This window comes from Hemitrygon akajei, chromosome 4 (assembly GCF_048418815.1).
Source record: "Hemitrygon akajei chromosome 4, sHemAka1.3, whole genome shotgun sequence".
NCBI lineage: Eukaryota > Metazoa > Chordata > Chondrichthyes > Myliobatiformes > Dasyatidae > Hemitrygon > Hemitrygon akajei.
In genome coordinates this window covers 78,068,926-78,083,872 of record NC_133127.1, presented here as the reverse complement: position 1 = coordinate 78,083,872, position 14,947 = coordinate 78,068,926, and the positions used below count along the sequence as shown (strand labels likewise).

The following is a 14,947-nucleotide window of genomic DNA, read 5'->3' as shown; positions in this document are numbered from 1 at the left end:
GAGAGTGAGAAGTGGGTAGGGAGAGGGGAATCATGGTTGGGAAAAGGGGAAGGGAGAGGGGAGAGAGTGGAAGCCTTAGAAGAACATTCTGTGATGATCAATAAACCAATTGTCTGGAATCAAATGGCCTTGTCTGGTGTCCTAGGGATTGGTGTGTCTGCATCCACACCACTCCCCACCTCGGGCTTTCCTTCTCTGTCACCTGTCCCACACCCCTTGCCATTCCTAACATCCTTTGTTTCCGCCAGATTTACAAACTGGCTGTCTACTCCACATTGACAAATACAGTACTGTGCAAAAGAGATACCATAGCTATGTATATATGCCTAAGGCATTTGCACAGTTCTGTACATTGGGGAAAAGCTGCTAAAATAATCTTTGAATTGTTATCTGCCAGGGTTTTATTGCTCATTGTTAAGAATAGCTGGTTCATATTGCTTAAACGAAACTGAAGCACTGTTCGTTCATTCGTAGTACTAACTATTTGAGAATACAGATATAGTGTCAGATTTTGAAAAATTATTTGGGAATTGCTCCACCGTACTGCACATTAAGGGATTACGACTTACTTGTTGCATTTTTGTTGATTATAAGAACAGGAAAACAGATTATTATCTGAACGGTGGCCGATTAGGAAAAGGGGAGGTGCAACAAGACCTGGGTGTCATTGTACACCAGTCATTGAAGGTGGGCATGCAGGTACAACAGGCGGTGAAAAAGGCAAATGGTATGTTGGCATTCATAGCAAAAGGATTTGAGTACAGGAGCAGGGAGGTTCTACTGCAGTTGTACAGGCCTTGGTGAGACCGCACCTAGAGTATTGTGTGCAGTTTTGGTCCCCTAATTTGAGGAAAGACATTCTTGCCATAGAGGGAGTACAAAGAAGGTTCACCAGATTGATTTCTGGGATGGCAGGACTTTCATATGAAGAAAGACTGGATCGACTAGGCTTATACTCACTGGAATTTAGAAGATCGAGGGAGGATTTTATTGAAACGTATAAAATTCTAAAGGGATTGGACAGGCTAGATGCAGGAAGATTGTTTCCGATGTTGGGGAAGTCCAGAACGAGGGGTCACAGTTTAAGGATAAAGGGGAAGCCTTTTAGGACCGAGATGAGGAAAAACTTCTACACACACAGAGTGGTGAATCTGTGGAATTCTCTGCCACAGGAAACAGTTGAGGCCGGTTCATTGGCTATATTTAAGAGGAAGTTAGATATGGCCCTTTTGGCTAAAGGAATCAGGGGGTATGGAGAGAAAGCAGGTACAGGGTTCTGAGTTGGATGATCAGCCATGATCATACTGAATGGAGGTGCAGGCTCGAAGGGCCGAATGGCCTACTCCTGCACCTATTTTCTATGTTTCTATGTTTCTATTCTCAACACTCACAGAAGTTAAAGATCCTGTGAAGTTTGACTTGAAATCTGTGGTTATCACCAGATGTGAAACTTGTATACATAGATTCACCAAATGCAAATAGTAAAACTACTGTGCTTGCACAGATAATAAAATGAAATGCTGACAGACATACATTGAGGGTTAACGTTGGAGACATACTATTACTTCTTTTACTTTTTTGGGGGGGAGTAATCTGGGTAAGGCCACTTTCATTGCTTTCTTAACACAAAAATACAACTGCAGATACTGTGGATCAAAGAATACGTACACAACGCTGGAAGAACTCAGTAGGTCAGGCAGCATCCGTGAGAAAAGAGTAGCCAATGTTTCGGGCCGAGACCCTTCATCAGGAATGGGGGGGGGAAGAGAGGGCCAAAGCCCAGTAATAGAGATAGGGGAGGGGGTAGAGCCTAGAGGTGCCAGGTGGAAAACCAATCAGAGGAAAGATAAAGGGGGGAGGGGGAGGGGATAAGCATGAAAGAACTGTAGAGATAAAGGAGCAGAAAGTTGAAAGGGGAGAGAGGCAGAGAGGGACCTGGGATGGGGGAGGGAATTACCAGAAATTGGAGAATTCAATGTTCATACCACCAGGCTGGAGGCTACCCAGACGGTATATGAGGTGTTGCTCCTCCAACCTGAGTTTGGCCTCATCACGGCAGTAGAGGAGGCCATGTATGGATATATCTAGATGGGAATGAGAGGCAGAGTTGAACTGGGTGGCAACCGGGAGGTCCTGTCTATTGTGATGGATGGAGCGTAGGTGCTCAACGAAGCGGTCCCCCAATCTGCGTCAGGTCTCGCCGATGTAGAGGAGGCTGCACCGGGAGCACCGGATGCAATAGACGACTCCAGCAGACTCGCAGGTGAAGTGTTGCCTCACCTGGAAGGACTGTCTGGGGCCCGGAATGGTGGTAAGGGGGGATGTGTGGGGACAGGTGTAGCATTTGCGCTTGCAGGGATAAGTGCCAGGTGGGAGTTCTGCGGGGAGGGATGTGTGGACCAGGTAGTCGTGGAGGGAACGATCCCTGTGAAAAGCTGAGAGGGGCAGGGAGGGAGAGATGTGCTTGGTGGTGGGGTCCTGTTGAAGGTGGCGGAAGTTGCGGAGGATAATATGCTGGATCCGGAGGCTGGTGGGGTGGTAGGTGAGGACAAGGGGAACCCTGTCCCTGTTGTGGTGACGGGAGGATGGGTTGAGGGCTGAAGTGCGGGAAGTGGAGGAGATGCGGGTGAGGGCATCTTTGATGACGCCAGAAGGGAAACCACGATACTGAAAGAAGGAGGACATTTGAGAAGTCCTGGAACAGAAAGCCTCATCCTGGGAGCAGATGCGGCGGAGACAGAGGAACTGGGAATAGGGAATCTCTACAGTTCTTTCATGCTTATCCCCTCCCCCTCCCCCTTTATCTTTCCTCTGATTGGTTTTCCAGCTGGCACCTCTAGGCCCTACCCCCTCCCCTATCTCTATTACTGGGCTTCGGTCCTCTCTTTCCCCCTATTCCTGATGAAGGGTCTCGGCCCAAAACGTTGGCTACTCTTTTCTCACGGATGCTGCCTGACCTGCTGAGTTCTTCCAGCATTGTGTACGTATTCATTGCTTTCTTGTTATTACTAAAGAGGAGGTGGGGGTGAGCTGCCTTTTGAAATGCTGCCATCCTTCTGCTACAGTTCTTCTCCCAGTGTTGTTGGGTAAGGAGTTAACACCTGTGAATAAGATTCCTTTGCAAAATATCACACTCAGCATGAAACAGACTTATTCCTGCCAAAATTCATCACTGAAAATAGGAGTGTGGAGTTCAAGTGTAAAAATTAGAAACTCACAGGATGTTGTGGAGAATTCCATGTAGGAGTATATGTCTTCCTGTTGCAAAGTACAATTGGATTTATTCTTCAAAAGTGTTTACTTTGATCATTTTAAAGTCCCTTCATTATTTAATTGATAAGCAATAAATATACGTTCAACGATGCAACAAAAATAGGTATTTATGTCTCTAATTTGTAGAGTTTTGTAGTGTAACTTCCTCCAAAAATTAAAATAACTGTTCATCATGAGAGTGCAATAAACTTAAATCCACTGTACGATCCCCTGCTGCGGAATTGACCATGATCTCCTGGCCATGTTTAAAACACATCTGAAAAAAACAAGCCAAGTGTTAATTAATAGCAAAACTAGTCCCTGAAGAAAACAGTAAGCACAATAAACACTGTGAACATCTCCCCCGACTAATTAACTGAATTTGCAGTGTGTTCAGAATAAATTTTAGTTCAGGATATGTGAATGTAAGGAAAATTGCTGGAAATGGACCAATCCAAAAAATGAACACGAAGTTGTGATGCACAGTTAACCTTTGTAGACAATGTGTAACCTGCTTATTTACTTCATTACAGTCTGCAACCAATACGAAGTTTCTTATTTCAAAAATAAACTTCAATCACAGAAAAATATATATACAAAGGAAGCAACAGTGCCAAAGTACATTTATATTCACGGTCATTACATTTAGTAGGGCAAAATTTTTTGAAAGAAAAGCAGACAAACATAGCATCATGCTACTTATGTAGTCCCCTTTTCATTGTTTGAGGGGCTTCCTGACCCAACTCTGCCCCTCCATGTGCACTAGTGGAAGGAGCCTAGACTGTGGTCCATGCCCACAGAAACTTAGCTTTGGTAGAACCAAGTTTGAGTGCATCCCTCGGCACGTACTCCTGTAGCTTGGACTGTGCCAATCTGCAGTATTCCCTTAGAGACATCTCATTGTGCTGGGAGAACAAGCTTTGGGCATCTTTCACTGAGTTGATGAACTTCCAGCAGCACTTGATGTGTGCCTCAGTGCATGTCCCTAAGGAACAGTCCTAAGATTAGAGAGTCCTCTCTTACGCAGCACTGGATGGACCAAGACATGGACCCTTGCATCCTTCTCCATGCTCTCTTAGCAAGTCTGCAAATTAGTGGGTGACCATCTCTTCTCCACTACAGCATATGTTGGGTATGATATGTCATCTGTACTGAAAGGATCTGACTATGAGGGCCCCTCCCACAGCTAGCCAAGTGTGGCCTTGGTGCTCATTGGTGAGATCTGGTGATAAGACGTTCTGACAGGTAGTTTGGACATTTCTACTCCACTGCCAATCTTTTGGTAGAAGAAGCATGAGCACATTGGGTTCATCCTTCTCTACAAGGTGGACCCTGGATCAGAAGACGATCTTGGAGGAGAAATTGTTGCACAGTCCAAATTCCCTCTGCCTCTGTCTTGCTTTCTAAATATCTCTGAGGATAAAGAACTTTATGATCTTCCCTTTGGTTGCTTTCCACCCATAAATTGGTGAGTCAAAAAAAGGGCTTCGCGGTTCTGCTACCGATGTTATCCCTCTTCAGCTCCTCAGTGTCCTCTGGAGTCGGTTGTCTGATATTCAAATCCACATCCCCCTGCCTGCTTTCTGGTCCTCCTGTATGTGATAAGAGGCTTAAAAGAAGCAGTGGTCAAAGAAGAATACGGGTATGACTTTGATTGATCTGACCATAACTTCCTGTGATCTGAAGAGGAAGTCTATCCCAGGCCATACTGAGCTGCCCTTTCTGGACTAAGTGTGGTGTGGCTCCACCTGCAGGTTTACTGAAAGCATCACACACCTTTGCATCTTTGTAGTATGGATGTTAGCTCAGGGTCAGCAAGGACGCAGAGTTTGTCACAGTTACAGACAGTGACTAGGGAGGAGCCTTGAAACAGGAATGTGGAAAACAGTCTTGTGGTGGGGACTTCAGACAATGGGTTACATTTTACAGTGAATAAATGGAAGGTGTGCACCATTCTGAATATTTCAGTAACATCAGAATCAGGTTTAATATCGGCAGCATAACTTGATGGCAGCAGTACAATGAAATGCACAGTAAATAAATATAGAGAATAAAAAAACATAAGTTACATTAAGTATATACTGTATGTCTATTAAGTACTTAAGTTAAAATAAACAGTGCAGAAAAAAATTGCAATTAAAAAATAGTGAAGTAGTGCTCATGGGTTTAATGTCCATTTAGAAATCAGAGGGGAAGAAACTGTTCCTGAATCACTGAGTGTGTGCCTTCAGGCTTCTGTGTCTCCTTCCCGATGGTAACAGTGTGAAGAGGGCATGTCCTGGGTTGTGGGGATCCTTAATGATGGACACCACCTTCATAAGGCACCGCTTCCTGAAGATGTCTTGTATACTACAGAGGCCCATGATAGAGCTGACTAATTTTACAAGTTTCTGCAACTTCTTTCAATCCTGTGCAGTAATGACCACACCCCACCCCAGCCATGCCAGTCAGAATGCTCTCCATGGTACATTTGTAGAAGTTTTTGAGTGTTTTAATTGACAAACCAAATTTCCTCAAATTCCTAATGAAATATAGCCACAGTCTTCTTTATAGTTGCATTAATATGTTGCGTGCAAATTAGGTCCTCGGGGATATTGACACCCAGGAACTTAAAATTGCTCACTCTCTCCACTTCTGATCCCTCTATGAGGATTGATTTGTGTTCCGTTGTCTTACCCTTTCTGAGTCCACAATCAGCTCTTTGGTCTTCCTGACGTTGAGTGCAAGGTTGTTGCTGTGACCCCACTCAACTTACTGGTATATCTCGCTCCTGTATACTCTTCTGTCACCATCTGAAATCCTGCCAGCAATGGTTGTATGATCAGCAAATTTATAGATGGCATTTGGGCTATGCCTAGCCTCACAGTCATGGGTGTATAGAGAGTTAAGCAGTGGGCTGAACACATATCCCTGTGGTGTGCCAGTGTTGATTGTCAAGGAGGTGGAGATGTTATTTCCAATCCACGCAGATTGTGGTCTTCCAGTTAGGAGGTTGAGGATCCACTTGCAGAGGGAGGTACAGAGGCCCAGGTTCTGTAATTTTTCGATCAGGATTATAGGAATGATAATGTTGAATACTCAGTTATAGTCAATGAACAGCATCCTGACATAGGTATTTGCATTGTCCAGGTGATCCAAGGTTGCATGGAGAGCCATTGAGATTGTATCTGCTGTAGACCTATTGTGGCGATCGGCTATGTATATTTTCTGCCACTGAAAGTATTTTTTTAAATTCTGGATAATCAGTTTGGTAATTCATTTTGGCATGATATAAGTCACAAATGAATTGAGTGTATTCTAGAAATCCAGCAAGTGGACAGATTCATTGTTCCTGAAAGGCATTTTATTCTTTGGATCATCAATCTGTATCTTATATCTTGAAACAATGTTTGTATCCAATCAAGTAATCTCCAATTCACCTAATCAGATACCTTGCTAGTCATTACTTTTTTCTCTGTACAGGTGTGTGAATATGCAGATGGAACCAAGTCCTTGAAATTGGGTGACTTTGGTCTGGCAACTGTGGTAGATGGACCCCTGTACACAGTTTGTGGTACACCAACGTATGTTGCTCCAGAGATCATTGCAGAGAGTGGGTAAGTAGTGATCAGGAAGCTAAGGTTGGAATGTCTTGTTTTGCTGCTAAAGGTAGGTAGCTGTAAATTGGCCAGCAACTTTCAGTGATTCATTGATTATTCAGGCAGAAGGTTCTTGACTGATTAGCCCACTTGTGCTGATTCCCAAAATGCACGTGGCATTAATATTTCAGCACATTAAAGCCACTTATAACTTTATGTAACGCCAAGATGATTTTTATTACAGATATCAATTCACAGTTCTTTGTACTTTTATGGGTGCCAGTCACTCTCATCCCTGAGTCATAACTTGTGACTCAATTCCCGTTATTTAAACTCAAGCACTAAATCTGGGTTGGTACTGCAGTTCAGGACCAAAGGAGACTTCCCTGTCTCCGATGACACTCACAGGTCTCCAGTACAATTTTAACAGTGACAGAGGCCTCCTGTCCTAAACAATATTTAACTCTTGACCAGCTTCATTGAAACAGTTTTTTAAACCATAGAACCATAGAACACTACAGCACAGTACAGGCCCTTCAGCCTTCCATGTTGTGCCGACCCATATAATCCTTAAAAAAATACTAAACCCACACTACCCCATAACCCTCCATTTTTCTTTCAGCTATGTGCCTGTCCAAGAAGCTCTTAAATACCCCTAATGTTTTAGTCTCCACCACCATCTCTGGCAAGTCATTCCAGGCACTCACAACCCTCTGTGTAAGAAACTTACCCCTGATGTCTCCCCTTAACTTCCCTCCCTTAATTTTGTACATATGCCCTCTGGTGTTTGCTATTGGTGCCCTGGGAAACAGGTACTGACTATCCACCCTATCTATGCCTCTCATAATCTTGTAGACCTCTATTAAGTCCCCTCTCATTCTTCTACGCTCCAAAGAGAAAAGTCCCAGCCCTGCTAACCTTGCTTCATATGACTTGTTCTCCAAACCAGGCAACATCCTGGTAAATCTCCTCTGCACCCTCTCCATAGCTTCCACATCCTTCCTATAATGAGGTGACCAGACTCACCCATGACTCACCCATTGCCATTCACTTTGTACATTACTGTTCCAATTGTATCTCAAGAAGCATTTGACTGCAAAACACTTCGGACATCCTGAAATCTTTAAAGGATGATATAACTGTCTTTTTCCTTTAGATTTGCTTTGCGTAGGTAAATTAATCTAAAAGAGGCTTGTTAGAAAAACCTTAATGTGAGTGAGTTGAAATCTAATAGAAGCTTATCTCATTATGTTATTGCTTACAGTGTGACTAATAAACACTAAGGAGTCAGGTGGTAAACTACATCAAGGAGAAACATGACACCCTCTGGATGTCAGTATGTTCAATAAATGAAATTATGGAGGGCTGATATTCAACCCATCAATTCTGATGTTTCTCACTAAAAGTTTAAATCTGAACACATTGTAGCAATGATCCACAAAGCTTATATTTCAAACTGTGATCTGTCTACCCCTTCCCATGAATGGATGATCCATTAAATGGTCAGATTTCTATCTGTGTTTTGACTATTTCTTTCTTGTGTATTTCTTTCTATATTTTCTATACTTAGTAAGTAATATTTCTATTGTGTATATTTACATTCACTAATTAAACATTTTATGTAATGATATACTGTCTTGGGAACTAGGGTTGTTAAGTCCTGTGGAAATGTCATATTTGCAAGAGAGTTAGATGTTTGCTGGTTTCCACCTCAAATAGTTCTGAATCTTTTGACAAGGCACAGCAAAAATCTATTTCAATTTCATTTAATTACAGTAATTCTTTTTGAAAATGACATCTCTACAATGATAAATATTCCCTGGATCTATTCCTGTCAATGTGAAAAAGACTGTCTCTGATGATCTTTCCTTCCTACTAGACCATTGGCTACCATTGCACGCTATTATATTGTTCAAATATAAATAATGAAAGAAAGAGTTTTCCTGTTAATGAAGTGTTTTATGTTCTCAATATCTTTACAGGTATGGCTTGAAGGTTGACATATGGGCAGCAGGTGTCATAACATACATCCTCCTGTGTGGCTTCCCCCCATTCCGCAGGTAATCTGTTTCAAACCTCTGACAGTAAAAACAAAAATTATTTCCAATCCTAGTAGCTGCAGTTGGTGGCATGCAAATTATTAACTGCAGGTGAAGCATAGCTTCTGATGATGTGGACGTCCCAATTTCTAACAGGTTCCATCATTAAAGGCAGAAGTTGCAGAATAAGAAGCAAGAGGAGGTAGTGGAATCACATTGCTCTATTGCCATCAAATCCCAGCTGAGGATCACTAAGTACCTGTGCAAAGGTTAGAGCAACTAAACTGGGGAGGCAGAGAGAATGATAAAGAGAGAGAAGAGAGAGGAAGGGTAGGGAGGAAAAACATAGAGGGAGAGGAGAGAGAGGGGAGGGGTGAAGAGGATAGGCTGAAGACAAATTGAAGATAAAGGCAAAGATTCCTCTGTGCTGCAGCCTCACTCCCTCCTCTATAGCAGCTGTTGTGTCTGTTATTGCTGTCTGACTAGCATGGTGTCTGGGCTTTAAGGGCTGACACATTTCTTTCATAGCTGTGCTGTGAAGTGTTTACAGCTGTACTAAACCGTTTGCTTTGAAAGTCCTGTTTTACCATCTGACTTTAGGTAAAAACCAATATGTTGCTGCTTTCAATATAATTTGACCAATTTCACTATCTGAGGGGATCTTATTAGGCACTATGGCCATACAAGGGAAAATGGTCAGCACTGCAAAATACTATGAAATCCAGTTTCAAGGCAGCCATTTGAACCAAGAAGCCTGAACCAGAATATTTAATACAATGCATAGTAAGTCATGATAAACAAAATGAAGAGAGATAAAAGCTGCAATCACACTAGTTAAAAGTGAAAGAGAAAAAAGATTAAAATAAAAATTTGTAAATATTTATTTCTTTTGTAGTCCAGCAATGTTTAACCCTATGTTTATGATAGTCATTTTTTTCAGGCCCAGAGGTTGGTAGTTTTGTGACTTAGCAAATTAACAATAATTTCTATATACATTAATGGATAAACCACAACTTTCTTTGAGATGTTAAGGAAGTACTGTACCTCAACGGCAAAAATTATAGTTGCATATCTTCATTTATTGGGATCCAGGCACAGCATAGCGAAGATTCTGGAGGTGCAGGGCAAATCAGACATCATCTTCCAGAGTAGACGCCGGAAGTTAGTCTAATTTATTCCAGAATATCAGAGTACTAATAGCCTTACTGTTCATCTTCCTATATGAGTCAATGTGAATTGGCGTTGAGCTGTTCCATTAGCAAAATTGATCATGGTCATTGGGAAATAAAGACAGGTACTTTTCAGTACTTTTGACAATTACCAACTCAGATGGCAGTCTTTATGATGTCTTTCTTTGTCTCACTCCTGTGTTCTTTTGGTTATTGTTTTTTTTCAGGAATAGAAAAAACTGTTTCCTTGACCACTGCAGAAATTGCAAATGAACTAGATTGAGCTTGTCTCCAAGTCTATTATCTTAACTGTATTTTTATGATCCAACAGTGAGAACAATGTGCAGGAGGACCTGTTTGACCAGATTCTTGTTGGCCGCCTGGAGTTTCCATCCCCTTACTGGGACAATATCACAGGCTCTGCTAAAGTATGTAAAGCAGAATTCATAAACAAATGAAAAGCACACAAAATGCTGGAGGGACTCGGCAAGTCAGGCAGATTCATTGAAATGAACAGTCGATGTTTCGAGCCTTCTTCCAACATGAGCTTTTGGGATAAGGGGTGGAAAATTGTAAATATGAGCCATATAATGCAAGACCATACCTAGTAAACACAAAGTGCACTGCAGATGCTGTGGTCAAATCAAGGCATTAAAAAAAGCTGGATGAACTCAGCAGGTGGGGCAGCATCCATTGAAAGAAGCAGCGACCATACCTAGAACTGGCCTTCAATTATAGCTTAATACCTAGAGCTGGCCTTCAATTATAGCTTATTTTTAAATAATTGCTCAGCATTTGCTCGTATTTTTTAGCATGTGTGTTGTTTCCTTTTCTGTGGCAAAACCACAGTTCATAAGATAGTTACAATGTTTGTAACTTATCTCAAAGCCTGATGCAAAAATAACAAGCAACAGCATCTACTGATGTTTAAATATTTTATTGGATATCTGCTCTCTGCATGTGATATTTGTCAGAGATGAAATGATTCATACAAACATTCAAATATGAAGTGGCATTCCCCATTCATTTTGGATGAGAATGTTGACCAAGAATATTTCATGTAAGTTTTTTAATCACATAAGATTTACATGAATCTGAGATAGTTAACTATTCTATTCTAATTTGCTTGGGGGGGGGGGAAGATTTGCAAGATTTTAACAGAAGAAATGTTAAAAAAAAGGTACAAAAGACCTGGGTTAAGGCACCCCAGAACCCTTGGTAATACTTTTCATGCTGGTAGAATGGTTGACCTTTCATCAAAACTGGATCCAGTTGGAGATATAATAACGCAACAAGACCTGAGTATTATTTATGTGTGGTCTAACGCACAGCAACTAACATTCACCCAACCTAACTGCAAGGAATTTACAGCCTTTGCCAAAAAACTATCCATCTACACTTGATGGTCAGTTTCCAATTCCATCAGAATCCTGGGGTCCCATTGATTGGAGGCTCATCTAGAACAGCCGAATAAATACTGTAGCAACTGGATCACGTCAGAGACTGGATAACCAGAAATGAGAAGTAAAAGGCACAAGCTATGATTCTGATTGCTACTCCATCCAATTCATTTGGATGGCACCCCATTCATCACCCTAAATGAGTATTCCCTTCATCATCATCACACCTTAAGTGTGTACCAGCTGTAAAATTTTATTCTTTTAGGCTATTCCGAAAGCATTTACCAGACCTAAAACTATTACCACCCAGGTGTCAGCAGCAGCGGGCAACTAGGAATACCGCCAATTGCCCGATCCGATAACGGTTCAAGTAGGTAGCTAACAACTAGCTCCTTCAACAGCTGTTAGCTAGTGATGCACAAAAGTAAATCCTGACCCAATCTGTGGCATCTTGTAAAATAAATGAAGGGCAGCAGGCAGACAAGTTTAACTAGCAAAAGGAATGATGGTTTAAATCATGTTGTAGTTGCATACACTCATGTCTTATCAACCGATGGAAACATATTTGCATGTGATGGGTGTAGACTGAAAAATTATATTTTGCTTGCAGGACTATGAAACAAACTCACTTCTGAGACTTACTTAATCTGATGAGAATAGTGGAGGGAAGTCGGTCTGACTAGAATGACTCTTGTATATGGTGAACATAGCAGAATATGGAATATAGTCTTATAATTAAACTAGTAATTAAAAAGAAATTCAAATGAAGACTTCTTCCACAAAGGGTTAGAAGAACTTAGAACTCATTGACCCAAAGGTTGTAACAGAAAATAGGTGTGGTACAGTATTTAAAATGAATGTTAAAAGACATTTACTGCATTTCTTCAGGCATTGTTGAATATGAGCAATGACTACACTGTGCTGCTCTTTTCCCACACTCAAACTGAATGATCAAGTCAGAAGATAACATGACCATCAATCTCCTAGTCATTCATAAGAGATGAAGAAAACCTTACACTGTGCATATCTTCCCTTTTCAATCTGAGTTCTTCTGAAATGTATGCTGCTGGTTTCTGAGTTCAATAACAATGGTTTCTGTAGCCTGTCAGCTACCCTTAAAAATATACAGTTGTCGGTGTAGTTAAATGGAACCCACGTAACACTAAGCTATCTGTATTGTAAATAAGAGTCTGTAACTGTAAATGCTTCTGGCTTCAGTGCTGTGATTTTGTTTTGCAGGAATTGATTAGTCGAATGCTGCAAGTGAATATTGAGTCACGCTACACAGCTGAGAAAGTTCTGACCCATCCCTGGGTGGCTGTGAGTATTGAGACAATACAACAAAATGTATAGGCTTCACCAGAGCAAAGTCTAAATGAACAGTGGCAGCGAGTGGATTGCAAGTTCCCTTTTCTGCCTGGCCGAAGTATCTGTTTAAAGTAAGATAGTGAAACTGTTGCAAGACTCAAATACTAAACTGGGAAAGAACAGAGCAGCCAAGGATCGATCATAATGGTGTTCACAGTGCCCACCTCCTCCGAGTAGTAGCAAAGACAAGGTTTGAGCAGCACACTTACTTTGGGCTATGAAATTCCTAATAAAATAAATTACTTAATTATAACTAGGATGGAAATCCTGTATAGACTAAATGGGCTCAAATGTGTTAATCTCTAGAGATACTGTAGATATCATTTATCATTTATACAGAATGTTGAGAGACAACCATTCATTATGAACAAGTGAACAGTGTAGATCTACAAAAAGATTAGAAGCATACAAATGTGATGACAAATTCAGTATAAATGATGAAAACAGATACAGAAATCTCCAAACTCATTTGTCATACTCTTATAAAAATGAAGTATGGTGGATTCCAGATAATTGGGATACATTGGGACCAAAACATTTTATCCCAATTTGGCCCAATTATTCAAAGTCGCATGGAAATAGTGTAAAAGGTATAAAAGTGACAAACTACCATTTAACTGAGTAACAAATTATGTATTTAAATGAAATACAGAACAAATTAGAATGCTAACAAAACTACTACAGTACTGTACTATAAAACTGTAGTTCATAACATTTCCCAACAGAAGAATTCATACTGTCATGTTCTTTTGATTGACAGTAAAATGAACAAAATCAGTGCAGACACCTGGTGCAGATAATAAACTGCCTTCATACATTGCTTTCAACAATTGCACCTTCTATATCTTCACTTTCATTGCAACATTCAAGATGATTGTTGATACCTTCAAATTCTTCATAATTACTAACTTGTTGAAGTAGCGAAATTGTTTCATTTTGGCTCTTGTACATTTCTGGCAACCTGAAAGCTTAAAACGACAGTGAACAAAACACTTCTGAATTGACTTACTACTTATTTTTCACCAACTATCAGTGACAATAATCAACGTTATTTGAACACAAACACACGCAACTGATGCTATTTAAAAACTGTTTGCTCTAAGCATGGTGCAGCGTTTAATGGCCACACAAGTGCACACGAGTGACGCTAGTTAAACACTGTTTGGCAACAGTCTTCTGTTGCAATTAAAATGCAGAGTATCCCAAATAAACAAAGGGAATCCTATCTTTTTTGTGATTAGTTTTTGTTCTTGAAGCTTTGTCCCAAATAAGCAGCTCCACCAAATAACTGATGACCTAATTAACCGGAATCCGCTGTATTTGATTATTGAGGTAAGCTTGGATTTAAAGGGATGGTCGGACCTGTTAATGTAATTGATCAAGAGATAGATGGCTAAAACTAGTGCTGAACAGATGTTTTTCTCGGGAGAAAAATATGCTATGGGAATTCTAATTTCTAAATTCATGCTTTAAACAAGTCCTCATCTTATAGTTCCTTATATTATTTAAGTCCTGGCCTTGTAAATGGGAAGACTATTTCAGATCTACAATGAGCAGGTATTTGTAAATCCCAAGAATGAGTGACTTCAGATTTCTGAATGAAATAACTAAAGTGAAACTGGAGACAGTCTGGGTATAAACTCAATGAGTGAGCTTTTCGGTTTGGAAACCAAGCAACTATGAGAAGTATATTGTAAATATAGTCAGAAATATTATTTGGAATTACAGAACTAAACAATAGAGATCAAACTTGGAAAAGATGATTTTAAATCAAATCAAGTTTAATTATCATTCAACCGTATGTAGCTGAACAAGACAGTGTTCCTCTGGGGCCAAGGTGCAAAACATTCAAAATAGTGAGCAAAGGAGCAAATCACTCAAAAAAAACTTATATATATAGTCCAAGACCCTGGACACTGATGTTCAGCAATTGATGGTACTGTCTCCTGGCAGTGTGCAGTTGCTCACTATCCAGCCTGCTATTCCACTGCTTGAACATGGGAGGGCAGCACTGCCGAATGAGATCAGACCCCAGCCGAGCTCAGCCACGCTGTAGTGCTTCCACATCTCTCACCTGGTGTGCAGCAGCAGGCAAGCCCAAGGCTTAAGGCCTGTTCCTCACTGAAACCGAGGCTACACAG

At 40.9% G+C, this 14,947-nt stretch overlaps 1 protein-coding gene across 4 annotated transcripts in view; it reads left to right on the top strand.

The window, feature by feature from the left end:
* dclk2a (doublecortin-like kinase 2a) overlaps positions 1-14,947 on the top strand; it is a 343,959-nt gene that overhangs the window by 308,136 nt on the left and 20,876 nt on the right. For all 4 annotated transcript variants that reach the window (XM_073042911.1, XM_073042910.1, XM_073042912.1 and 1 more), the window contains 4 exons: positions 6,715-6,848; positions 8,813-8,890; positions 10,370-10,466; positions 12,678-12,758. In XM_073042911.1, coding sequence (XP_072899012.1) covers positions 6,715-6,848; positions 8,813-8,890; positions 10,370-10,466; positions 12,678-12,758 — 390 coding nt within the window. The remainder of the gene's footprint in view (positions 1-6,714; positions 6,849-8,812; positions 8,891-10,369; positions 10,467-12,677; positions 12,759-14,947) is intronic.